General features: G+C 44.5%; 1 protein-coding gene across 5 annotated transcripts in view; it reads left to right on the forward strand.

Moving 5' to 3' along the window:
• The window catches only part of FCHSD2 (FCH and double SH3 domains 2), a 252994-nt gene that overhangs the window by 193817 nt on the left and 31220 nt on the right, over positions 1 to 27957 (forward strand). For 3 of the 5 annotated variants that reach the window (XM_039546283.1, XM_039546268.1, XM_039546258.1), the window contains exons 10-13: positions 1835 to 1930; positions 3001 to 3072; positions 16406 to 16522; positions 17422 to 17526. In XM_039546283.1, coding sequence (XP_039402217.1) covers positions 1835 to 1930; positions 3001 to 3072; positions 16406 to 16522; positions 17422 to 17526 — 390 coding nt within the window. The remainder of the gene's footprint in view (positions 1 to 1834; positions 1931 to 3000; positions 3073 to 16405; positions 16523 to 17421; positions 17527 to 27957) is intronic. The other 2 variants (XM_039546293.1, XM_039546272.1) reach the window with 1 other exon arrangement.

The following is a 27957-nucleotide window of genomic DNA, read 5'->3' on the forward strand; positions in this document are numbered from 1 at the left end:
GAAAGCAGAAGCATTCACTAGGCCATATCTTAATGTTGTACTATAGCCTTCTAGTATAGAATGATCTAACCAAGGAACAACATGGGTTTCCCTTCCTATTATCCTTTGTTTTGCTGCTAATACATTTTTGAAAAAAATATTTCTTTGGTGTCAAACTAAAAGTGAATATTTTAGTTTAAGCAATTTCTGTTTGGTTGGTTTAGTTATCCAAGCATGACAAATTATAGAAACTTTTTTATAAGGGGGGGGAGGGTCATTCAAAAACTACAGAAATGGAAAACGTATAGATAAGTAAATTCTCTTTAAGGAGGAGGCTCAGACTAATCTGGAAAAGAAATTGAAATATTTGAGTTATAAGAAATATAAAAATAATTTTCAATACATGTAGTATGAAATTTCCTCTAAATTTAGAGGTGAAATACTTTTTTTATGGGACTTTGGAGCATTGTGAATACATTGTAGTATAATAGTACTTTTAATTTTTCTGTATTTCCCTGTCTGGACACATTAGAGTTTGCTGTCAGTGCAAAGATCCCTATATTTTCAACAGTACAAAGTGAAATAAATACATTTTAGTGGCTTAATCTCATGTTTAAAAACCAGGAAAATCAAATGCAAAAACTTATTAAACACTTTTCTCAGGAAATGTGGGTGTCACAAATTGAATCTGCACTTTACATAGGGTGTATTTGGGATTAGTAGGTACACAGGTGCAGTAAATGTGTACCTTATTATCAAATGTGAGTGAGTTACTGCTAATGAGGAATACTTTTACTTACCTTTCTTGACTTAGTTCATTTTTTAACCACTCAACCTTTCAGCAACATAAATTTCTGTATTTTAATATATTATGGAATACATCCTACTTAGCAGCAAAAACTATCATCCAAAATCCTCTGTCTTCCACAGTGTAGCCAAATGAATATTAGCTGTGTAAACATATTTTGAATCCCCAGATAGAAATCTGCATTTAAATTGTCAACCTTAGTAATGTATATTTGGCCATATAGTTACACATAAATGTGTTAAACATTATTTCCAACAGTTAAAGTACTAAAATCTCTGTTCAGCAAGTTACATTTTTTTAAATCAAATTGCTAAGTAATTGTGTGAATGCACACTGACTGTGATGTGTAAATACTTTGTTTAATGTATTTGGAAATTACAGGTTAGTGGTATGTTTTTAACTGTAGCTAAAGCAGTTTTTAATTGGCACACTATTAACCTCGGTATAAAAGATATGCACATTTTATCTGACAATTTTTCCATCTGTAATATATATTCAGTTATAAGAACTCAACTAAAGCTTCATTTTTCAAATGTTTTATCAAGTAGTTTCTAGGGATCCTATGGTTAATCAAAGTCTGACTGTTTATGGAAAAATATGACAACATTTCAATTTGTTAAAATACAAATTGTATTTGGAGAATTGTCCATAAGTGGTCAAGTGTTTGTGTAACTGAAATGTTATATATTTGTCTCTTTGCTTTGTTCTCCACTTTTCCTTTTGCACTGGTATTTTCCATTGGATAATCTCTGGTACTTATCTAAAAACAAGGTTAGATAATTATTTAGAACTCAGTTCTGCACTGGATAGCACCCCACAGAGCCCTTGTGAACAATCATTTATAGGGTCATTGCCTTAGGGCCTGACTCTGCCACTTGTCTCTGGACAGAATTCCTATTGAAACCAATGGGAGTTCCATGCATGGAGCAGCTGCAGAATTGGGCCCTATTTGAAGTACAGTGTGTTAATTTTATCCTTGCAGCACTAAATATAATATGCCCCAATTCTACAAAATAAACTCTAAATTGGAATTTGTTCTCATTTCAGGTGGTGCGGGATTACAATCTTCAACTGTTTTTACAGGAGAACTCTGTATTTCACAGACCACAACCCTTCCAGTTCCAGCCTAGTGACAGTGACACCGTAAGGGCATTCTTAAATTCTGTGATTCAGTTATTCCAGTTCTGTTCTTAACAAGGTTTTTTGGGGGTAAACTGTAAGAAACTAGCCTTGTTTGCTAATCTTTCAGTGTTCACTAACACAGCTGGTATTCCTTCGAATAGGTAGAGGTCACTGACCTGATTTCACCAACTCTGCTTACAATAGGTGTGTAATTACAATAAAGCTCCAAACAGATGCCAGTATTGTCACCTGCAAAAGAACTGCACTATTTTTGCCTCCTGCTTGCATGACTAACATCCTGGATTTCTGTTCTGAGCTAACAGTTTTTGTTAAACCTATTAAACTCTATTATATTCTGGTGAGGTTCTCCAAACGTCCATAAAGGTAGGGTTACAAATAGACAATTTAATGATTTGCCAAATCAAATGTCCTATTCCTTTCAGTTTACTCGAGAAAAATATACACTTTTTGGTTTAAATAAATAGGATATAGTTGACACTGTATTCCAAAATGGTTTCTAAATACATGCAGTCTTTTGACATATTCCACTTTTCAGAAAAATCACTAGTGAAATTATAATTGAGTAAATCACAGTATAATGGATAAGTTCCAGAAGGGTTTTTTAAAAATAGAAATTGTCTATGTTGATTTTTCATTCTCCTAGAGTTAGGTATAAGTACTATTTTGAACTAAGTTTAAAAAGAGAGAACCTTATACAACTTTTTAATTCCTTGGTTCAGACTTGGTAAATCCTGCTTGGGGGAAGAAAGGCCTGGCTCTCACATTGAATGTTTAAATCCAGAAATTGTATTAATGGATATGTTATGGACTGTATGAGTAACTTTGCCAGAAATAAACACTAACCACTATAACAAAATCACCCTTGAAATTAAAATGTTATCTTTTGGCTTTCCATCTTAACAAACGATAAGCAATTTTAATTTTTGCCTAACTTCTCCATAGAGCAAATTGTATACATAAAGTGCTATGTTGTTCATAGTACTGTGTGCTGAATTTCCTCACTTGTGTGTGCATTGTAATTCTAATTGTGTGCTCTGTGTTTTTGTTCTTGTGCAATCTTTGTCATTCAGAGTTTTAATGCAGTTCAGCTGGTGGATATTGAGCCTTCACCTGTCAGTGCTATGAGAATGACTATAGCAGAGGTATATGGTAGTATTTGTCATCAGTGTTTGGCATTTGTGGTATTACTGGTATGCATGCTAATGTGAGTGCTAAATTCACTGTCATGCATAAGTAGCAACTGAATGCATAATATATAAGGACATAACTCACTTGCTCCATTTTGAGAACTAATAGTTAAATTACCATTTTCTTGTTTCATGTTATGTTAATTGTATGGATCAGTTTCTCACTTATAGCTTCTTGCATTCTGAAGTATCTTGTGCTTTTGCACATCATTTGTAATTAAAATGTCACAACTTGAGGATGTATAGTGAAGTGTGTAATTGTCACTCCTCTGACATGCATAGAGAATCTTATCTCAGTATTTCATCTTTTAATATAACTGAAGATATTTGTAATACATACAAGACAAGGGGTCTTCAACAATATTTTTTTAAGTAGATACATATCAGTTCCGTGCTTTCATGTGTGATATCAGGGTGTATCTCTCTCTCTCTCTCTCTCTCTCTCTCTCTGTCAACGTAAAATTAGACTGAGATTCATAACATACAAGGGAGCCACTAGCGTGCTGATAACCAGCCCCCTCCCCCCCCAACCACATAAATTCTCCCTTTTTTTCCTAGAGAACTACCCGCATCTGAAATAGAACCTTAGTTTAGTTTCATAAAGTCCCCATTACAAATAAGATTCTTCTTTGAGGTGGTCACTGTGTGTTCCGCCTTGTCAAATATGCATCTCTGATTCTCTGAGCTTCAAGAACTTTCTAGAAAGCAGTGCCAGAGCGTTCAGAGCCAAGGATGTAAAACATCATGCCTCAGTATTTAAAGACAGTTTATCTCTCACTTGCCTGACCATACACAAGTTCAGGATTACTCTTTTTTTTTTTTTTCCCCCTTGCACGGCCTTTTCCTGGAATTTTAGCTGTTTCTGAAATTCTCTATATCCCCAAGAAAATCATAAAAAGCTTCATGTCTTTACAGTCAAATACTTCTCACTTAATTGGGTCAAGAGTGGTGACTAGAACTGTGTGAAAGTGGGGACAATCTTTTTACATTTTACGTTTTCACTCAAGATTTTTGCTTCTGAATTTCGGTCAGAAGTGGTACATTTTCTAGTAAGTCAAATTATAATTAAGACTGAAGGATTTATAATTATTGTGCATTTATGCCACTTATTTCCTGCCATTTTGTGTGGAAGATTTTCTGAGATACAATGGGTTTGTTGCTTTTTAGTTTTAATGGTATAGGCATGATTATTTTTAATTCTAAAAGGTTAAGAAAATATACTGTAGAGTGATCTGCCATTCTTAGCTAAAATACTATTTTTCCAAAGGACAGTTTTGAGCTTCCTTGCAGAATAAGTTCCTGACACAGCAGAGCTCTGGTCCCTGTTTGGGGTTTTTAGGAGCTGCTATCAGATGAATTATGGTATTTTCTGGTTTTAAATATGAATGCCTGGCTTGACTGTTGAGCTCCCCAGTACCATGGAATATAAAGGATTGTCATACAGTCGCTGAGTTGTCCAAAGCTCTCAGGAGCTAAGAGTGCAGCAAAGCCAGTGCCTTCAGCCTCTGAAAGGAGGGAGCTGATAATTCTCTCTCTCAACAGACGGTCATTGACGGTTAGTTGCCATGAGAGGTTCTTAGCAGAGATAGGTGGAAAACTGTTTTCCTGACTCATGAGAATTTTCAGTACTTCAGAAAATTTTGCCATCCTGAATCAGGGCAGAAAGTCAACATCTTCAACATTTCTGTGAACCAAAATTCTGGAAAAAAAAATTCTAATTAGGTTTTTTGAAATGTTTGTTTTGATAATTTCAAGACATTTCATTTTGATTTTGACTTTTTTACATTTTTCTATAAATTAACTTAAATTTCTAAACAGTTGTTTTGACCCAAAAAACAGAACTTGTTTGTTTCAAAAATGTTGAAATGGGATATTTCAACAATATCAAAACTTTTTTCTAAAGGAGAAATTTCAGTTTTGATTAATTGATATTTTCTGACCAAAAAAATAAATCTTAACCAGCTCTAGTTTTTGCTACTTTCAAGAGGGAAATTTACAGACACACAAGGCCTTTCAAGAATGAGTAGAAAAAATAAATGCATTTTGGGGGACACTTTTTTCCTCCAGAAGAAAAGGAATTCAGTTAACCTGTGTAGTGTATAGATGAAGAGCGTTCTAGCTAACATAATGGGGAGTTTAATCATCAGGATGTCTGTTTAGAGGACAAAATGAACTTCTAATCAGAAGTCAACAAAGTTCATTGTACAGAATACATATTGTCCATCCCCACAATACTTAGATAAGCATATCTTTAAGAGCATGGCAAAATATTAAAGAAAATTAGCCAGCTTTTTTTATACTTCCTGATTGGAAAAGGATCCCCTTCCTTGAACTACATGTTATCGTGTGAGAAACTGCAACAAATAATGAAAAGCATCTCCAAAAAAAATGAGAATAATGGCAACAAAGAGCTGACACTAAATTTTTGAAGCAATTCTCCTTCCTGTTTTTCTACTCACTGCCTTTGTAATTACAGTTGTCTCCTGTTACAGTATTAGGATTGTTGTCTTTCTCTCAGCCAGGTTAAACTAGTGCTAATTGGCATTAACAGTTACTAACTTAACCAAGTTTAATTTTTTGAAAAAGTATTTAATTTATAAGACACACTTAAATGTACCTTTTGATGTTAGTACATTTTCAGCATGGGTGCGGTGCAGGAAGTAAACTTTGAACGTCCAGTAACATTAGTGGGTGTTCCGCAGTTTAATTCCTTAAGGACCATGCTGAAGATTATAACTTTTAAGACCTGATGTCCTAAGTTGTATTTGGGAGCAGAGATAATAATTTCACTATTTTCTTGAACGTGCAGGTGAGTTTGTCCACATTTGTTCCGAGTCAGACTAGAAACATTTTCTCTTTATAAAAATATATGGGCCTGATTCTCATTTCCACTAAGGTCCTCTTTACATCGCTCTGGCAATATGAAAGGGCCTTAAAGTGGGTGTAAATGAAATTAAACTTACACTTAAGGCTCCTTAGTGAGTCAGTGAAGAAGTAAGGAGGACCCAGTGATGTGCAGTCCTTGCTTACATGAGTAGCTCCAAGTCCAATTAGACTACTTCTGCACAGTCTGCAAAATCAGGCTCTAATTTCCTACCTGAAAAAGTATTAAAAAACGACATACATTTTAAAATGGTACAAAATAATTAGATAATTTTTTAGCTGTAGCTTTACTGGAAATTAAGCCAATGTTGATATGGTTAAATGTTACTGCTTCAGGTATTATGAATTGCTGCTGAGAAGAAATACAACCATTCAGTTCAATAGGTGTTGGTAAATAAATGCTGGTGTCTTTCCTAAATGGGGACTTTGTAAAGCTGTAAAATTATCCATGTAATTTGACATATCCTGTGTGTGGCTGATGTCACTGAAGGTTCTTTTGTTTGAGTGACCCTCCCAAGGGACAGGTTTACAGTCTGGGGCTTGTGATATGGTAATTACAGTGGTGAGCTGGAGCTGGTTCGCAAGAACCGGTTGTTAAATTTAGAAACCGGTGTAGAACCGGTTGCTAAAAGGGCGGGCGGGTGGACAAACTCCGGTCCGCGGGCCACATCCGGCCCGCGGGACCATCCTGTCCATCCCGCCTGAGCTCCCAGCTGGGGAGGCTCCCCCAGCCCCTCCCCCACTTCCCCCCCTCCTCGCAGAGCCGCTGCATGCTGAGCCGCCAGCGCAGCTCTACAGCTCCTGCCGCTTTGAGAGGCATGATAAGGGGGCCGGGCTGGGGCTGGGAGGAGGAGTTGGCAGGGCTGCCCAGAGGGGGCGGGAGAGCAAGTGAGGCAATTTGCCCCGGGCCCCACAGGGGCCCCCACGAGAATCTCTGAGGCTCCCCCTCCCCTGGCACCGCCTCCACCTTCCCCCCTACCCAACCCCCACCCCACTCCCCATCCCTTGACCGCCCCCCAGAACCTCTGCCCCAACCAAACCCCCCCCCATCCCCGGGACTTCCTGCCCCTTATCCAACTCCCCCACATGGTAAGGGGGTGGGGCTGTGAGCTTCAGGCCGAGCGGCGGGAGCTCAGGTCCCGCTGGAGCCACGCCGCTGCAGCACTGTCCATGGCCGCTCCTGGACGCAGCACGCTAAGGCTCCGGGAGAGGGGGGAGGCAGGGGTAAGCGGCATGGTAAGGGGCCGGGGAGGTTGGATAAGGGGCAGGGAGTCCCGGGGATAGGGAGTGGCGGGGGTTGGATGGGGCAAAGGTTCTGTGGGGGTGGTCAGGGGACTGGGAACGGGGGAGGGGGGGCGTTGGATAGGCATGGGAGTTCCGGGGGTCTGTTGGGGTGGTGGTGGATGGGGTTGGAGCAGCCAGGGGACAGGGAGCAGGGCTTGTTGGGTAGGGGGTGAGGTCCGGGGGGGCAGTTAGAGTGGGGAGTGTCAGGAGGGGGGTGGTCAGGGGACAAGGAGGCGGGGGGTTGATGGGTTGTGCGTTCTGAGGGGGGGCAGTCGGGGGCAGGACGTGGGTTGGGGTAGGATGGGTCGTGGGGAGAGAGACAGGCACATGGGGCTTGTACTCACCACGCAGTTCCCTACCGGATCTTCGGCACCACTTTGGCAGCGGGTCCTTCACTTGTTCCGGGTGAAGGACCCACTGCCGAAATGCCGCCGAAAACCTAGAGCGAGTGAAGACCCCGCCGCCAAAGTGCCGCCGAGGACCCAGTAGGGAACCGGTTCTTAGGATTTTGGGAGCTCATCACTAGGTAATCATATTTGAAGTTTATTAAAAGGTCAGTTGTGAAGAAAATTATGGAGAATTACAAACTCAGTCAACGGCTCTGTGAGCTGTGGCTGAGTTTTAACATGGTTCCTGCCTTACTATGCATATGGGGAAATTAAAATGTCTAACTACATAAATTTTTGTGGAATCTAGAGACCATGCTGATAGCAGCATTCGGTAAACTTTGTCCATGTCTGATTCTGAACAACTGGTTAAAAACAAGTGTCAATTGTTGAAGTAATTTAAAAACAAAGAGACCAGTTACACAGATCTTCTGTCTACTGATGTTTTAAGTCACTACCAGAATAGATGACCGTAGAGTCAGTATCTGTGCCAAGACTGATTCAAGTATCAGAGGGGTAGCCGTGTTAGTCTGGATCTGTAAAAGCAACAAAGAATCCTGTGGCACCTTATAGACTAACAGACGTTTTGCAGCATGAGCTTTCGTGGGTGAATACCCACTTCTTTGCAAGGTGGTGAAATTTCGGGGGGGCAGGGCATATGCAGCAAGCAAGCAGCAAGCAAGATATGAGGTTTTAGTTCAATCAGGGAGGATGAGGCCCTGTTCTAGCAGTTGGGGTGTGAAAACCAAGGGAGGAGAAACTGGTTCTGTAATTGGCTGATTCAGAAGATCCCCTCTTCACTGTGGATACTTGATAAACAGCCATTCTTCTGTATTTCTGTTTATAAGACAATGTGTTGTATATGGGAATAGCTAGAGGGAAATGCAGCTGCTATGATAGTTGGCTGTCTGCACAAAGTGAGGAATTGTGAGTCTCTGGACAAATTTCACTCTATACTGTACCAGAAAATTAAATTTTCTTGTAGTTCCTTCAAATGAATTTGAGTGAGCGGATATGAATATTTTTTAAATAAACAATGAAAAATAAATCAGATTCAAAATTCAATACCAAAAATTAGAGTGCAGAAGTATTTCAAACCCAGTCATCTAAACTAATGAAGTGACTTAAGTCGGTAAATAAGCAACAATAAAGAGAGGAGCTTAAATCACCAGTGAGGTCTAGTAGTGCTATTGATCACCAACATCTTACAGTGCTATCCATGATGGCAGAGAAATTAGGAGTTCCAGAAATTAAAATTCTAGACAGTATTTGAGAACTACACCTCTACCTCGATATAACGCTGTCCTTAGGAGCCAAAAAATCTTACTGTGTTATAGGTGAAACTGTGTTATATTGAACTTGCTTTGATCCACTGGAGTGTGCAGCCCCGCCCCTCTGGAGCATTGCTTTACCGCGTTATATCCAAATTCGTGTTATATCGGGTGGCGTTATATTGAGGTAGCGGTGTATTTCTAACATGCTTTACAAAAACAAAGCAATTTGAGATTCCACCCTTTCTTTTCCTAAAAACAACATGGAGGCATAGGGAGGCAAAGCTATAGCTTGTCCATAACTCCATCCTAAAATGCCTGGCCTCAGCTACTTTGACAACCCCTGTGTGTGTTTTAGTGTATTAAAGAGAAAATTCACTGCTCTAGTAGTTATCTGAAGTGAAGCTGTGATCCCAAAGTATGGATACCACATTGCAATCCAAATGCACAATAAATAAATATCCAACTCCCTAAAGGAACTTACTCAATGAATTGTTAATTTCAACAGTACAGAATATCTTTACAATTACTTCTTTCATATGAAAACTGATTCAAATAAAGACTATTTCTGTTATGCCTAATCTCAATGGACAAATTAAATGAAGCTTTATTTGCCAACAGTAAAATATTTTAGTGTAGAGAATTTACCTTTAGCCAACAAATTATGATGGATTATTATTTTCCCAAGATTGTCAAGAGGCCCAGATGACACTGGAAAGCCTGGAACCCCTTTCTCCATGCATACATCCTAGAACCAGCCTCTATGGGATGAAAATGGGTCCTTTATTTTTAATTGACAACTTTGTGTTGCCTTATGTTTGATGGGGTGTTCCCTGGCCTTTCACACACCATAATGGTAATTGGTATATACAGAGAACTCAAGCTGATCCTCTGATGTTACTGGGATCATCTTGTTTCATTGCATTTTTCACCCATGCTTCTTTTCCTTGTCAGAAGAAAGAATTGAACTAGGGAAGGTAAGAAGCATCACACTGCTGGACATAAGGTGCCTCAAAATGTGTGTAATTAAAAAAAACAAAAACAAAAAAACCCACGGCCCTCACCATATGGGCCCTCCATACAGACACCGTGTGCTAACTGTCCATACGGACTTTAGGAAATATGCCCAAATATGCCCTTTTTTACCCTCTCACTTGCCAGTATAACCTTGCTTCTTATTTTAGCTGGGAGTTCCAAGATTAGCAGTAGTGAGGTGATAGAAAAAATTAGGTGAAAGCAGTTTTTGAAACAGACACATGCTCTTTATTTATTAACAAGGTGAACCAAAAAGGCTTTGAACAATAAGGTAATAAATTATTAACATTAAAGTAAAAAATAGGGAGTTTAGGTTAAAGAATGTCCTTGGAATTGTTTAATGTTAAAAAAAACTATGTCTTGTTCACAATTGGGGCAGTGCTGGGGGTTTCCAAGTGTTATAGCCACCCCAAAATTTGCCTCAGTCACTCTGTAGCACAGAGGTGGGCAAACTACAGTCTGCGGGACCGTGCTGCCCGGCCCCCGAGCTCCTGGCCCAAGAGGCTAGCCCCCGCCCCTCCCCCGCTGTCCTCCCTCCCCCGCAGCCTCAGCTTGCTTGCTCCGCTGGTGCAATGCTCTGGGCAGCGGGGGTGTGAGCTCCTGGGGCAGTGCAGCTGCAGAGCCCGGCCTGACCCGGTGCTCTGAGCTGCGTGGTGGCGGTGGTGTGGCCCGGCTCCAGCCAGGTAGCGCGGCTGTGGCACTGCCAGCCACCAGTGCTTCAGGCAGCGCGGGAAGGGGGCATGGAGCGGGGTTGGATAGAGGGCAGGGGAGTTCGGGGTGGTGGTCAGGGGGTGGGGGTGGGATTGGGGGTTGGATGGGGCAGGGGTCCCAGGGGGCTGTCAGGAATGAGAGGAGGGGGTGGATGGGGCGGCGGGGGTCTGGGGCTGATCTCCAACCACCCAGCTCTGAAGGCAGAGCTGAGAGAGCGGCGGCTGCTGGCTGGGCACTCAGCTCCAGAGAAGTAAGCCCAGGTGGAGGGTCGGGGGCCCGAGAACAGCCCCCAGCCCATATCCCCACCTACTGGGGCCATGCCACCCACAGCAGGTGGAAGGTCTGGGGCTTCCCACAGCAGCCTGTACTGACCTACTCTGGCCCGGGTTCCTGGGCCCCACCCTCCATAGTATCTACTCCCTGAGGGCTCAGCCGGCCCAAGAGCCAGGTGCCCCCACCCTGGCAATGCTTATCGGCTGTGAGCAGCCAGCGCCTCACACTGCCTAGCCCTGGCTTGCAGCCTCCCATCTTGCCACGGAGGAGGGCCAGGCCTTGTGGCAAGGAGGGGGGCACAGCCCCCCCAATTTTCTGTCTGGCCCATCTTAGCTCTCCCACTGGGAAGAGGCTGGTGCCGCTCCTGTTCACAATTTTTAAAAAAAGCCATCTTTCTGAAGTGCCAGGGCAGTCCCCGCTGACTCTTAATAACTAAAATTAAAGCAGTTGTTCTATATAATAACAAAATAGGCACCAAATTTGTCTGATGCTTTTCTTGATTACTAGTGTTTAGATGTCAGCTATATGAAACTTAAGTCATGCATATCCCAGAAAAGGGTTTGATCATAAGGTAGGTCTTGCAATGTGACATTGGCATGGTAGCATCATATTTTGAACTTTTAAAAAGTACTGGCTGAGATTTTTTAGGTGTGTTTTGTGTTAGTGGTTTGCATGTAGTATATGTTTACTTCTTTCTATTCTTTGTCAAACAGTTATTTTTTGTTATATGCTAGAAAAACACTTTGAGCTTTTATTAGGTTCAAGGGAGTCAACATTTCTTACTGCCAAAACTACGAGTGTGCAGTCTGTATCCAGCATAATTGCATGTATGAGTATATACAAGCTGCATACTTGCCTCTGTAAGACAAATCCTGCACCTGTAATAGCCTTTTGGACAAAAGTTGGGAGACATAACTACAAACTAAATACAGTAATTTTTTTGAGAGCCAGCATATAATTGGTAGTCTCTGCAGCCAGTCAGTGACTTCATGTTCTTTAGGTGACCAGGTATTTTGTTTGCTTGCTTTAAAAGACTGAGTTTTAGCACTTGACACTGCTTTCACTGTGCTCCAAGCTGAGAGACTAAAGCAGAAAGTTCATCTATATTTAGCTCAGCTTGTTGGGCCCTTTCTTTGCTCTCCTGCCAGCAGAAGCAGTTTAGTTTTTCCTCTTTTTGAAAGATGTTAAATCAAGTCAGATACTTTGCAACAAATGAAGACCCCAATCCTACTCACTTGGCGCATGTGAGTGGTCCCGGTGAAGTAATTGGAAATCAGTGGGATTGCTCCCATGTTTAAAATTAAGCGCCTTTTATTAAATGTTATTTGTATTATCACGATGCCTAGGAGCCCCTGTCATGGCCTAGGACCGCATTGTGCTACGCACTGTACAAACACAGAACAAAAACAGTCCCTGCCCCCAAAGAGCTTCCAACCTAAATACAAGACAAAAGAAAACCGATTGATATAGACAAACCAATGGGAGTACAGAAAACATTGAGACAATATTGGTCAGCATGATAGGCAGTAACCCCCGCACACCGGTAGCCTGACTGTTGTCAAGTGTGTTTTTTGTAGGCTTTGTGGCAAAGGAGAGTTTTAAGGAGGGATTTGAAGGAGAATAATGAGTTAGCTTTTTATGGTTGTCTCCTCTCACGTGTGAAGGGCAACATGAGAGAAGGCATGAAGGTGCTTGTTAGTGAATGTATTGAGCGAGGGATAGAGACTAATATAGTCTGCCACCATCAGATGCAGGAGTCAGACTTTCGATACTGTATGAAAGATAGGTAGGGTGGGAATAGGTCATGAAGGGTCTTGAAAGTGAAGACAAGTAGATTGTTTGATACAACAGAGCAGTGATTCTCAACCTTTCCAGACTACTGTGCCCCTTTCAGGAGTTAGATTTGTCTTGCATACCCCCAAGTTTCACCTCACTTATAAACTATTTGCTTACAAAATCAGACATAAAAGTACAAAAGTGTCACAGCCACACTATTACTGAAAGATTGCTGACTTTCTCATATTGTCTGTATGAAATTTTAGTTTGTACTAACTTTGCTAGTGCTATTTATGTAGCTTGTTGTAAAACTAGGCAAATAGATGAGTTGATGTACCCCCAGGAAGACCTCTGTGTACCCCCAGGGGTACATGTACACCTGATTGAGAACCGCTACAATAGAGCACATGCTTAAGTGTTTACAGGATTGGGATCTAAGTTGAAGACTTATCTGGTAAACCGGATTTGAAAGTTAATGTTTGTAAATGTTTTTGACAGTGTAAATGAGATTGTAAAGTTTCTTAGTGAGCTCTTCTCAGGAAGCAATGTGTCTTTGTATTTGTTCATGCAGCACTTGATTGAGGTGTCTGGGTGATGCTGCGGTATAAATATTTAATAATAAAAGAATTATATAAATGTTGAGTATATAAATATTCCCTCTAATTTCAGGATGGAAGGTACTGATCCAGTTAAGATGGTTAGAAATGTGACCTGCATGATTTTTTTAAAATAAAGCTCTATTTTTAATTAACTATTTTGATGTTGGTATTCTTCAGTTCTTCAAGTCAGGATGAGGGCTCTTTGGAAACAATACTGTGTAACAAATAACCAACTGGTATAACCATCACAATCCACTAGCAGTCCATACTCAGAGGGCAGCATCTACGTTTGCTTTTATATTTTCTATTCAAATACTGTAATAAAAAATAAAAACACACTTAAGGTAATGCAAAATGTTATCAAACAACTGAAATGGAGAAGATATATTTTATCTAAACTAAATATGCAAGAGAACCAGGACTATAGGGAGCCAATTGGTGGGAACATTGGTAATTTGTTACAGAGATAATTTCTATGAGTAACAAGGAAGGCAAAGTCAGACAAGGTTCTTGATGATACCATACTGGCTGTGAACTCTGAGCTGTGGAAGGAAAATTATAACAAGAAAGGTTTAATTAAAAAAGCATGGGAAAAATGAAGTGGTGTGTCACTTGTATTATGCTTTGTAAGCACCTGGAGTAGATGACCTATGCAATAATCTGTTTGCAATAGGTGATAAGGACATCATCAAGGGGCATATTGAGATGTATTGTAAACACTGAGAGAAATCATTCAGAGGTACCTACAGAAATTAAAAATACATGCAGAAGGCAACTGAACGATACTGAACTTGGAAAAAAAAATCCAGCGTACTTTTCCTCTCTTTTCTTGTTGTAGACAGCTCTATCCTTCTGCCACACAGGCTTTCAAGCTCAGTCTTACGTAAATCATCTCCCTCCTCATCCTTCATGTCCTCCAAAGCTTGGTTCTCCAAATCCTGTTGCTCTTATTGCTCTTTAACAGTGTGGTTCTCTGTCCCCTTCTAGTGGCTGAACCATATAAAGGTTCGATTTTGCCTCTGGCTTTGAGGTAAGAGAACTACTGATTGTGGATGGCTCGTGCTTTTAGATCCAGAGGTCCAAGGTCAATCCCCACTACTAGGGACACATCCCGGAGTGACGCATTACATTTACCTCTCTTAAAATTACTAGTAATAATTGTATTGTATCACAGTGTACATGACATTGTATGAATGTCAGTGCAAATCACTTAGAGGATCTTTCCCTTGAAGGCCGTATAATCTAAAGGTGAAAAATCTTTCTCCTTTTTCACCTCAGTGTTGCTACTAAAATCTTCTTCCTTTCTTGCCACACAAATCCTGAGACTCGTCCTATTAAATCCACACACTCATGTCAAACTCTGCATCAATTTCAAACTTTTCATATATTCCCTAAAAGAACTGATCAACTCATTCCTTGTCTTTGTGCTCTGATTTTTTTCCTAATCCCCCTCTCATCCCAGTCTGCCCTCCTCAAAGCAGTCGTTTGCTAGCTTCTTCACACTTGTTTTTGTATCTAGTTCGAAGGTGCCTCTTAAGTCTGAAACTCCTCCCTTCTTGTGTACCACATACTCTTCTTTTTTTATTGAAATCTCTTGATTAAAAAGCACTACTTTACTTTCAGGTGGCCCTTGAGGCAACAGCTATCTTCGTCTAGTCTGTGTCTAAGAGTGTACAAAACTAAATGGTGTACAAGGTTACGCTAATGAAGAAAGAATGTTTTCCTGTGGTACTAGGCATTGAATGAGTTATGAATTGAAATTAAACAAAAATATTAGACTGGTAGTGAGATCCATTGGACTGAGACATAGTCATACAAGAAAGCACTAGAGAGTGTGCTGTAAGGGACAGTTCTGCACTGGCAATGGGGTGAACAAGATGACCTAAGCATATTTCTTCCATCTCTAATTCCTATTTTTGGAGGGAGGAGGGAGTATTGTGATTAGATCAGAAAGGAATGATCTCTATAGGGTTATCACTATTCAGTATACCAAGAGCAAAATTTGTCCAGAACTGGATAAATAATTAAGGAATATCACAAGATATGCTTTCTGGAAAAGATGGGGACTGAGTAGGTGGTAAAACTTAGTCCTTTTTGTCCTAAATATTGATTTATACATAAATGCATTGGATAATCTGCTATGACCGTAATGCAAAAAATTTAAAAAATGGGAGACAGACATGATAGGTAAATATGGAACAACTTGTCTCCTATATTCAGATTGAACAGTATCGATTCAGTACAAAACTGGGAAACTTTCAGATTCTTGACTTCTAATTTCACTTTATCTGACAGCGGAGGGGAGAGATTTACTTTCTCAATTACTGGAGCAAGTATGAGTGGACATAATGGTAGCACAGTATCACCAACAAATATCTCTGATATAGAATCCTTAGTCTTAAACTTGGCATGTGAACTACTGGTGGATAGATAACTTTTTGGTCCCAGATAAATGTGTGTACCATATTTTGTTAACTCTTTAAAATCCATATGAAATTGTAATTTGATTTTCCAATTTGTATTTTTTTTAAATATATAATTTTTTAAATGCCGTTTTTTGAACAAAGCCTAAATGATCCATCGCATCATATGAAATGCCTATTTTTAAATACTGCCTAAAATGCATATTTATCTGGGAAACTAAGGATAGCAGTTTACTTTGGGGGCATTTATTCTTTTTCAGCTCCATGATATTGTGCCGTGGTGAATAATGCTTCAGTGTTCTACTTCAAGAATGTCTTTCATTTAAAAAAATAAAAAGAAACTGTCTGGCATTGTCTCCCTGGTAAAGATGACGTCGTCAAAATAGTAAATTGTAAATTCTTTTGAACTGCGATTTGCTTTTATAGTCAGTTTTCCACAACACGGTATCATGACAAAGCTTATGAAAAACAGCGCTTTTCCCTCTTTGTTGTCTTAATTCATACAAACAAGGACCCAGGCAAGGAATTTACAAGAACCTGATAATTATGAATTAAATAAAGTTGCCAGGTTGCTAAGTAACAGTATTATACATGGAGACAGCCCCAAAATCCTTAGTACACTACTCACTTTCTGATTTGTGTTCCAGAGTCGACAACTGGAATCTGAAACCGGGACAACGGAGGAGCACAGCCTAAACAAGGAAGCCCGGAAATGGGCCACCCGTGTGGCACGTGAGCATAAAAACATCATCCATAATCAGCGGGTAGGTTGAAAATAAATAAATGCATCAGGTGACATGAGAAAAATACAAACAAGCTGAAGAGATGCTAAATTAAGATCTATTACACGGATTCTAATAACTTGAATTTAATGTTGAAGTGCACAGGAGGGATGGGCACCTCATATCATGTCTTAGTGGGACTACCAGCAGCATTATCTTGACAATTTTTGTGATTATTTTTCTCACTGGGGCTTCAGTTCAAGAAAGCACTTCTATTCACACTAGCACTTAAGCATATGCTGAAGTCAGGGGGATTTAAACACATGCTTAAAGTTAAGCAAATATTTAAGTGCTTTCCAGAATCAGGGAGTTATTTTGTTAATTTACTTTGAGGATTATTATTGTTGTTGTTTTATTTTCTCCAGCTCTCTTTTAATCCTCTAACACAAAAGCACTTTGTGCTCTTGCAGACATACAAATCCAGAATGCAAGTTGCTCCAACCAGTCAAGCCATACTAATACAAAATAAATCACCCATCCTACCTTGTCTTACCACTCATCATCTCTCAACTCCCTCCTTCAACGAGCACTGTAAAGTATGTGGGTTTTGATGGGATTGTCTTCAAGTGTAAAGATCATCATGAGAACAAGAGTGTGAAGTGTCACTTGAATGTTAGATCATAGTTGTAACATCATGATGCTTTACTAGGATTTTGGGGCATTTTCAGAATAGTTTTCCTATGATATAATTTTACCCATAAAAGATTGAACTTTTTAAATGGGGTTGCATCAGTCTGCAGAGTTTTTATCCTGCAGTGTAACACTACTCATCACCCTGGCATCTGAATATGATTAGTTCCGTGAATTGTCACAAATACTATCTTATAGACAGTGCACATGAATGTACCAAATATATGGCATCTTCCTCTTATTTTTGATAGGCACTTGAGGAGTTAGAATGCCATGGACCTGTGGTGTCTGAACAAAGCCGAGCAGAACTGGAACAGAAAATAGATGATGCCAGAGAGAATATCCGCAAAGCTGAGGTGAGAGAGAAATCATTCTGGCATGTTTTTTGGTTCCTGAGGCAGTGGCACGTCTATTACAGCAGCTTAATTTGTGTGTGAAAAATCCAGACTTCTAGCATCAAAGGATCAGGGAACTTTAAATTAAGACATGGCATTTCTCTTTGATTTCATTCCATTAAAATCATGACATCAATTTAGTGCAAGGCTCAAGAGATTAGATGAGCAATAAAAAAAAATAAAATAAAATCCTCCTGGCGATATGGATGATTAAATTTACTATATTTTTTTCCAGTGTGCCCTGATCAAGAAGGTAGGAATTTCAGCTTCGGTCTTCTCTCAAGTTACATAGATGGTAAAACAACCTGAAATTTAAACTGTTTCATCACACCTGAAGGAACTAATATCAGAAAATGTTAGTCATAAATCTGCCTTTAGGTTTGGGGCTCTTTATAGCAGCTAACCATATGTTCACTTGCACTGATTATGCAGCAGTATTTAGATAGATGGATGGAAGGAAGGAAGGAAGGAAGGAAAACAGCTTAAGTAATCTTTCTGGTATCTTTCTGCATTTTGTGCTCCCCAAAGATACTGTTGAAAAGGTCACAGGGGGTTATGAGACCTGTTCCAGATTAATGAAGAGATTGTGAAGAAAGGAAATATAACGCCTTCATTTTTAGCTAGGCAATATTATGTTGCTAAAAGTGAACTTTTATGGTCACTGATTCAAAAAAAAACCCCATTGGCAAGAACAGAAATCAATCTGTTAGACTTTCATCTGAGTGGGCTGCATAATTAAAGCTGTAGAGCAAACATAATTATTTCATTTAAGTGGCTTCTCATATTGCCAGACAGTCAAGGTACCTGGTGTGATTAGGAATGTGACTTACTATTTGGGATGTGAGGTAGGAGAAACTTGAGTAATAGGAGTTTCCAGTTTATGGTATGATAAGCTTTCAAACTTACACAGAGCTCTTCTTCAGGTCTGGAAGTGTCACAACTAAATACAAGATAGAACACATTGTTTAGCATGAATATTTAACACCTATTTCAAGGGACCTTTCAGGGTCATATGGTCCATTAACACCCCTCCAGTCATAGGGAGGAACGGAAGGGAGGGAAGCATCTGGGCAGGGGAGGGTGTGTTAGTGGAGTATAGATTGTTATAATATCTATGGCTTCTGTGTAATAAAGCTTGTCTCTCTCACCAACAGAAGTTGGTCCAATAAAAGATATTACCTCCCTGCCTTATCTCTCAAGAGAAGGGCAGCTCTTCTCAGCGGAGCCCGGAGCTGGAGCGCAGAGCAGTGGAGCTGCAGGTTTTTGCCTGGAGCTGGAGCAGAGCCGGAGCACAGCTCCAAAGCCCTGGTTCTTCTGAGATACTTAACTAAAATAATTTTAGACAGAAATCACAAATTGACTAAGCCCAGGCACAGGAGGGTTTACATACAATTGAAAGTAGAGATAAAAGGGCCAAGAGGCAGAAGATATATAGAAAAAAAGCCGTGGGATGAGAACTGAACCTTGTAGTATGCCATAGAGGAGAATGGTTTTGTTCCAGAATTGGACTTGTTGGTAGAGAAAGCTTCATTGTGGAGGAGCAGAAGCACAGCAGGAGGGAACTACATACCTAGCTATGAAGGTGACCCATAATGAGAATAAAGAGGAAAAAGAAAGCTGCAAATTCCAGTTTTACTTCACCTCATGAGGAACAAGTGGAGAGTAATGTACACATGACACACTAAACACTAGAAAATAGAAGAATGAGTAGAGTGCGTACAATATTATTTTATATAAGATGTGATGCGCTGTATCTGGTACAAAGCTAACACTGAAAACTAAAGTATTTGCACTGTCTCCCCTCCTTCCTTAGCATGGTCTGGTATTATGTAATTGAGCCATTTCTCTGTCCTTCCCAGTGTGAGATCACATTCTGTTTTACAAAAGAAAGATGGTGAAAGTGCCAGGTCCTTGAGTCTAAGTATCCTTCAGTGGTTAGTTGAGCTTCTCTAACTCTTTCTTGCTTCTCTTTTGATGAATGCTTTTTACTGTATACACCAAAGAAATTTTAAGTGCTCTCATAGATTGCTTGAATGATGAGTATGTAAACTGCTTCCTATGTTTGTGAACCTTGTGTGTGGCCACAGAATTTACTTAGTGTTTAGTAAAAAAGTTTACCTGAGCCCAAAGAATTGAGCCTTTAAACTTTCCAACTGAATTTTCCTCTTCGCCCTCCCCTTCTGTCATCTGCAGTCCTCAGCAATCACCTGTCCGTGTCAGAAATCTTCAAAGGGGCACTGTCAGACAGCTTTAGGCTCATAATTTGTTTTGTAAAAAGACCCAAAATCTTTGCAAAGACAAGCTGCAATAGAATAATTTCCATGAACTTTAAGTTTTCAGTGGAAACATCTCTTGCAGCATTTGAAACCCAAACATTTGCAATGCTCTGCTAATTCAGGAGAACCAGCAAGTGAAACTGATAGAGACAAACTGTAAACAAAAGAAGTTGAATCAGTATCTGTAATTGCCCCAGTAGAGCAAAAAGTAAAACCAACATCATTAGGGGTCTCAGATGTTGGGTTATGTGACATTCCAATCAGTTCAGTCCAGTCCCGGTCCTCCCATCCCAATTTCTCAAGCAGCGTACGTCCAGAGAACAAGGTGCTGCTGGCTTGTAGGTAGCAGGAGAAGGAGACTCCTCCTGTTATAGCTCTGTGCCCCGTGCTTTTCTCTGTCCCTCCTCTCTTAGGAAAAAAGAGGGGGTCTAAAGAGCTGGCATAAGCCAACAGTAGATAGGGAAGGGAAGAGGAGGGAGCCATTCTGCAGGGCCCATGCATAATTCAGAGGAAGAAGGAGAAGGGAGGTGGGAGCAGAGCTGGGCCCAGGCAGCTGAGCTCTTTCTGGTCCCTAATCTCCTTTTCCCCCTTTGTGAATTGTCAAGTCCTCCCCTTTCTCCCCCTTACCCTATCCAAAATTTTCTCTTAGCTTCTGAGTAGCTCCCCTTCTCTTTCATGATCCTTTGCAGACAGGGGAGAGAGGAACAGATAGGCCTATAACAAGAGCAGAAGCAGCTTGGGATCAGATTGGCCCCTGCAACAGCAGCTGCCACCCCCACCCCAAGATAGAGAGGAATCCAACAGGCATTCATTTTGGAGGAGTCTTGCCTTAATAGAAAGGGAGAAAGTGGACCCTGCATTCAGTGTGTAGGAGGGTAGCATGAATTAGTGTGGGGATGGGAGAAGCATGAATATTATGGAGGGGCTGCTTTAATTTTTTGGGGGGTAACCTGGAAAATGGCTCCTCCCTCCCTATGTCTCCCTTCCTCTGGGGCCCACAAGAAGGCTCAAGAGCCTTCCCCTCGCCAGATCCCCACCCTCAGCCCCAAATGACCAAAATATGACAACTGCATTTTGTTTCATGTTCACACAGCACACTACAGATCTCACTGGTTTTTAAGGATCAAACTAGTTTTTAAACCATGTGTTTTTGTTGTATGACTCAAACCCATTTTGCAGTCAGTAACAGGCCAGTGTAACCTTCCATCAACCTGTAATGGATTGCAAAAGCTGGCCCATCAGATTCACCCAGTGAAAAAAAATCCATAAAAAAACAGTATTTTTTATTTAAACCTATTCACGTTTAACTCTTATTGAAGTAAATGGATGTTGAAGATGCTCAGCATATTGCACCATTGGGCCTTATGTGGGCAGCCCAAACCAGATCACTCTCATGCACTGAGATTCAGGATATCATCAGCTTGTCAAGTTATATCCTTCCTTTTGCAAAACTGTAGGGAATGCTGGGGTATTTGTAAGCAGGACTGATATGTACTCTGCCACCTCCTGAAAATGTCTAATATCAGCATAGGGATTATAACAGGATAACTAATATGTTAGATTCAAGTTATCAGTCAATGGACTTTGCTTGCTAATTAGACGAGAGGGAGGTTGATTGATGCTCTATTAGTTGTTGTCAGACCAGTCAGTGCTTAGAAGTGGAAAAGTCCCATCCCGCCTAATTTAGTACAACAGTCTCAGAGAGTAGTCAAGCTAACAAGTGTATATATTGCAGGAGAGACCAAATTAGCTACCTTCATAAAAAATTGGGATCCTTTCCTTACAGGAATAGATTAAAAACACCCTTCCCTGTCTCCAAACTAGAGTGACAGTAATGTGGAGAATTGCAACTTTCTCCCACAGTAAGATGTGGAGACTGGATCGAAAAATTTTAATTGATGTTTATCACTGGCTTAAAAAAATACTTTAATGGAGTTTTTCCTCACTGGTGCAGGATATTTTTAGAGACTTGTTAGTTCAATTTATTTACTCATCCCTTTTGCCTGGGACAGACTCCTTGATGAAGTCAGGGAAATCAGAACTCACCCCCAAATTGTTCTCATTTAATTAGCGAATATACAGTGGCTCTATTTAATTGCTGTAAAACATTTCCTTTGTTTGTTACTATGTTCCACTTAAAGATGAACGAAGTTCTGATAATCTGAAAATTAGACCATGCCTGATGTGAGCATCGGCACTGAACAAGATGTTCTACCCACAATGGTTGATACTGAGGGCTTGGCTACATGGCAGGTTACTGCACTGCACGTCAGAGTGTGATTCTACAGGGCACTGCCTTGCTGCCCAGGAATGTCCTATGTGAACGCTGCTACACCACAGCAGAAGTCCCAGTGTGCAGCTGTGCATACTTTTACTTGTAAGTACAGTTTGCTAAGCCTTGCTGCGAGACTTCCGCTGTGCTGTAGCAGTGTCCATGTTTCATATTGTCATAGAGTTTAAGGCCAGAAGGGACCATTAAATCATTTAGTCTGACCTCCTGTATTTATGTGGAACCTTACTGCTCGGCGAGCTTGTGCGTTGTAGATTCACGTCCTGGCTTGCTGTGTAAACAAGCCCTGAATCTTAAAGCTTAGATTCTTGGGAATTGTGTAAAAATCTATTGAAGGAATTCTCTCACAAGCAAGAAGAGTCTTAACCACTCTTTACTTAAGTGATGGTACAAGCTTTCCCAGTTGATTGTGACAAAGAAAAACACATATAAGGCAAAAGCGTTTTAGTTTGAATAGAAGAAAATGGAACATTCGTGGCAGAAAAGGAATATATGTTGCCCCTTTTTATTTTATTTTTATTTAAGTGCCCTTGAAATTCTGTTGCCCTATCCTGTTACTTAGGAAAATAAGATGTTTCTTCTTCGAGTGATTGCTCCAATGCATTCCAGTTAGGTGTGCGCGCCGTGCGTGCACGGCTTCTCCGGAACTTTTTTACCCTAGCTACTCCGGCGGGCCGGCTGGCGCCCCCTGGAGTGGCGCCGCTATGGCGCTTGTTATATACCCCAGCCGGCCCGTCCGCTCCTCAGTTCCTTCTTCCCGCCCGTGACGGCAGTCGGAACTGTGGAGTGCTCAGTAGTCCTCCACATCCCTAGCTCTCGCTATTCATTGTTGTATATAGTTTCTTTACTGTTAGTATAGTTAGTTTAGTAGTTAGTTAGTGTTTAGATAAGGATAGGGGGAGTATTTCCTCCCGTCCCCTCCCCGGTGCGGGCTCATGCCCAAGGCACCGGGCTTTAAGCCCTGTGCAGCGTGCCAGAGGCCTATGCCAGTGGGTGACCCCCACAGCTCCTGCCTCCGTTGCCTGGGCGAGGCACACTGCACCGACAAGTGTGCTATTTGTTCGGCTTTTAAGCCGCGGACCCGTAAGGACAGAGACAGTCGCCTCAAGCAGCTCCTTATGGAGGCGTCCCTCCAGCCTCCGGCACCGTCAGCGCCGGCACCGAGGGCTTCTTCGGTGCAGAGTGCACCCGCGGCACCGACCGGCCCCGGCACCGTGGCCACGGTACCTGAACCGCCGCCTAAGACGACCCGGCACCGCTCGCTCTCGCCTTCACGCAAGCAGAAACTGGCGAAGGCTGTAGCGAAGGCACGCACAGAGACCGCCACGAGAGTGGCCGCGACAGTGCGTAAAGCGGGCCCTGAGCCCTCGACTCCGGCTCCGCAAGCGCCGTCGAGTCCGGCACCGCCACGCTCCCCGGCACCGACCGAGGTTGAGCCAAGGCTGCCTTCGACGCCGGAGACATTCTCCTCCGCGCGGGACCTGATCAGGCTCATAGAGGCTCCGAGCCTCCGGCCCCCGGCACTGCCGGTGCGGGCTGTTGTCTCTCTGGGCAAGCCAGCCAGAATGACAAGACCGCCATCTATCGACGAGCGGCATGGACGACGGTCCCGGTCCCGGTCTCGGTCCCGGACCCGGTCCTGGCGCAGGTCCCCGTCACGTCGTTCGGGATCTCGTCGCCGCTCCTCTTCACGGCACCGAGCGCCATCCCGACGCCGGTCTGAGTCCCGGTACCGATCTCGATCTGAGTACCGGTCGCACTCCCGGCACCGATCCAGGTCTCCGTACCGTCGGTACCGTCGGAGATCTTCTCGGCACCGCGACTCTCGGAGTCACTCCCGGCACCGCGGATCCCGGTCCCGGTCGAGCTCCCGGCGCCGGTCGAGCTCCCGGCGCCGCCGCAGTCAGCACTCACGTTCACTGTCCCGTCGGCGCTCTGCATATCGACCCTCGGTGCCGTCGGTGCAGGGCCTCCCGCCTTCAGCGGTTCAGTCCTTCGGCACCGCAGCACCGCCTTGGCCATCCCGCGCAGCGTCCGTGGCCTCCGGTGCCGATGATACTGCCCACCGGTGGCTGACCCCACAAGGACTCCCTCATGAACAGTGGGGCTACTGGGTCCCGTGGGGGCAGCATGAAGGGCAGGGTATCCCGTTTCCCAGCAGGGATGTGACCGCCAGTACCAGGGTCCCTGAAGCGACTGTTAGCCGGTCGCCTCCCTCCCCTCCGCACGAGTCCTCTGCTCATCCGGTCCACCAACCACCCACGCCTCACGATTTGGAGGAGGCTCAACCACCGGCCGTAGAGCCTGAGCCGGTTGTGCAGGGTGCATCTTCATCATCCTCGCCGGACGAGGCAGTGGCAGGTGCTGCAACCAGCGAACCCCCGCCCATTGACCTCCGGGCCTTCCAGGACCTGCTTCGCAGGGTGGCGGCGTCCATGAATCTTCCCGTCGAGGAGGTCCAAGAGGACGAGGATCCAATTACCAATGTGGTGGGTGCGGACGCTCCCGTCCGCGTGGCGTTACCCTTTGTCCGGACCATTCAAAAGAACGCCACTACGCTCTGGCAGACCCCCGCTTCCATTCCACCCACAGCACGCGGGGTCGAGCGCAAGTACTCAGCCCCACCATCAGGCTATGAGTACCTTTACTCCCACCCAACCCCGGACTCCCTCGTAGTCCAATCTGTTAACGACCGCGAGAGGCACAGCCAACCTGCCGCTGCGCCTAAGTCCAAGGACGCCAGGCGCATGGACTTGCTCGGCCGTAAGATCTACTCCGCAGGGGGTTTGCAGCTGAGGATCGCAAACATCATGGTCCTCCTCGCCAGGTACGTCTTTGACATTCTGACATCCCTGGCGAAGTTCACGGAGCTCCTGCCTTCCACATCACGCCAGGAGTTCTCCGCCTTGCTGGACGAGGGGAGGAAGTCCTCCCGGGCATCTATTACGGCCGCCCTCGACGCCGCGGACTCCGGGGCTCGGACCTTGGCATCCGGCGTTACAATGAGGCGCATCTCCTGGCTGCAGTCCTCCACCCTGCCGCCGGAGGTGCAGTATACCCTTCAGGACCTCCCCTTCGACACCCAGGGTCTGTTTTCCGAAAAGACAGATTCTCGGATCCAGACCCTGAAGGACGGGCGCATTGCCATCCGCACGCTAGGCATGCATACGCCGGCGACGCAGCGCAGGCCCTTCCGGCCGCAGCCCTCCCGCTACCAACAGCGCTATCACCCCTATGTCAGCCGACGACCGGCCCAAAATCGCCGTCGTCCGTCCGGCAACCGCCGCAACCAGGGCCAGGCCGCTTCCAAGGCCCCTCAGGGGGCTAAGCAGGCCTTTTGATGGGACGATCGAGGGCGGCCCATCACTCTCCCTACCGGATCCTTCCCCATTATTTTACAACCGCCTTTCCCATTTCTTTTCGGCGTGGTCCCGCTTAACATCGGACAACTGGGTGCTTCAAACAGTCCAGTCGGGATACCGCCTTCAATTTGTTTCGCCCCCGCCTTCCCACTCACCCTCCCTGTCCCTCTTCAGGGACCCCTCTCACGAGCAAGTCCTCTTACAAGAGGTTCAGACTCTGTTGAGCGTGGGTGCCATAGAACCAGTGCCTCAAGACAGGCGGGGCAGGGGATTCTACTCCCGTTATTTTCTCGTCCCCAAGGCGAAAGGCGGGCTACGTCCTATCCTGGACCTTCGAGAGCTGAACAAATACCTGCTCAAGCCCAAGTTTCGTATGGTCACCCTGGGGACCATTATTCCCTCCCTGGATCCGGGAGACTGGTTTGCCGCCCTCGACATGAAGGACGCCTACTTCCATGTCGCGATCTATCCTCCTCATCGGCGTTACCTTCGGTTTGTGGTCAACAACAACCACTACCAGTTCACCGTGTTGCCTTTCGGACTCTCCACTGCACCGAGGGTTTTTACAAAATGCATGGCAGTCGTAGCAGCAGCCCTCCGCCGTCGTCAGGTGCACGTCTACCCGTATCTCGACGACTGGCTGGTCCGAGCTCAGTCCCGTCAGCTCGTGATAGAACAGATGGCAGAAATTCTGTCTCTCTTTCAGCGGCTGGGTCTTCTCATCAACACCGAGAAGTCCACTTTGTTCCCAACGCAGCGGCTGGAGTTCATCGGAGCGGTTCTCGACTCCACGGTTGCCAGGGCCTCTCTTCCTCGAGCCCGGCACCAGGCGATGGTCTCCATCATCCGGGACCTCGTCGCCTTCCCGACCACAACAGTGCGCTCCTGCCTACGCCTTCTGGGTCACATGGCCTCCTGCACATATGTCACCGCATATGCGCGGCTCCATCTTCGCCCCTTCCAATCCTGGCTCGCGACGGTGTACCGGCCTCATCGAGACCCCATCGACATGGTGGTCACGGTCAACAGGACGGCCCTCGACTCCCTCCGCTGGTGGCTCACCCCGGAGGTCGTGTGTGCGGGGGTCCCGTTCCATCCTCCTCGCCCATCCGCCACGCTGACCACGGATGCCTCGGCACTCGGTTGGGGGGCCCACCTGGGCGACCTTCACACCCAAGGCCTTTGGTCGCCCCAGGAGCTCGCGCTGCACATCAATGTCCGCGAGCTCCGTGCCATCCGCCTCGCCTGCCAAACCTTCTGCTCCCACCTGCAACACCGTTGTGTAACAGTGCTCACGGACAACACCGCTGCGATGTACTATGTGAACAAGCAGGGCGGAGCCCGCTCGTCTCCCCTCTGCGAGGAAGCGATCCTCCTGTGGGACTTCTGCGTGACCCACTCCATTCACCTAGAAGCGTCTTTTCTTCCGGGAGTGCAGAACACGCTGGCCGACCATCTCAGCAGGTCGTTTCTCTCCCACGAGTGGTCCCTTCGTCCCGACGTTGCACATACGATTTTCCAGAGGTGGGGGTTTCCCCGGGTCGACCTCTTCGCCTCCAAGGCGAACAGGAAGTGTCTCCACTTTTGCTCGTTCCGGGGTCACTCGCCGGGCTCTCTGTCGGACGCCTTCCTGTATCCCTGGCAGACTCACCTCCTCTATGCCTTCCCTCCTTTTCCGCTCGTGCACAGAGTGCTCCAGAAGCTGCGGAGGGATCGAGCCACCGTCATACTCGTGGCTCCGGCCTGGCCGAGACAGCATTGGTACACCCTGCTGCTCGAGCTCTCCGTTCGGGATCCCATCCCCCTCCCGTTATGGCCGGACCTCATCACCCAGGACTTCGGCAGACTCCGCCATCCGAACCTGCAGTCCCTCCATCTTACAGCTTGGTACCTGAGTGGTTGACCCACGCAGAGAGGGACTGTTCGGCGGCCGTGCAGCAAGTCCTGCTTGAGAGCAGAAAGCCTTCCACTCGCTCCACCTACCTGGCGAAATGGAAGAGGTTCGCGCTCTGGTGTGACCAATGAGGTCTCAACCCTTTCGTCGTACCCGTCCCTACCATCCTGGACTACCTTTGGTACCTTGAGCAAGGTCTGGCGGTCTCCTCCTTGCGGGTACACCTGGCAGCGGTGTCCGCTTTTCGTCCTTCTCTGGAAGGTCGCTCCATCTTTTCCAATCCGATGGTCTCCCGCTTCCTGAAAGGCCTGGACCGATTGTACCCGCCGGTGCGGCGTCCGGCCCCAACCTGGGATTTGAACCTCGTCCTGTCCAAACTCATGGGTCCGCCATTCGAACCTATGGCCACGTGTTCTCTTCTTTACCTCTCCTGGAAGACGGCCTTCCTCGTCGCCATAACATCGGCCAGACGAGTCTCGGAGCTCCGGGCACTGACGGTGGGGCCGCCATACACCGTCTTCCACGCAGACAAGGTGCAGCTTCGTCCGCATCCGGCCTTCCTGCCAAAAG

The sequence above is a fragment of the Mauremys reevesii genome, linkage group 1 (genome assembly GCF_016161935.1).
Source record: "Mauremys reevesii isolate NIE-2019 linkage group 1, ASM1616193v1, whole genome shotgun sequence".
NCBI classification, from domain to species: Eukaryota; Metazoa; Chordata; order Testudines; family Geoemydidae; genus Mauremys; species Mauremys reevesii.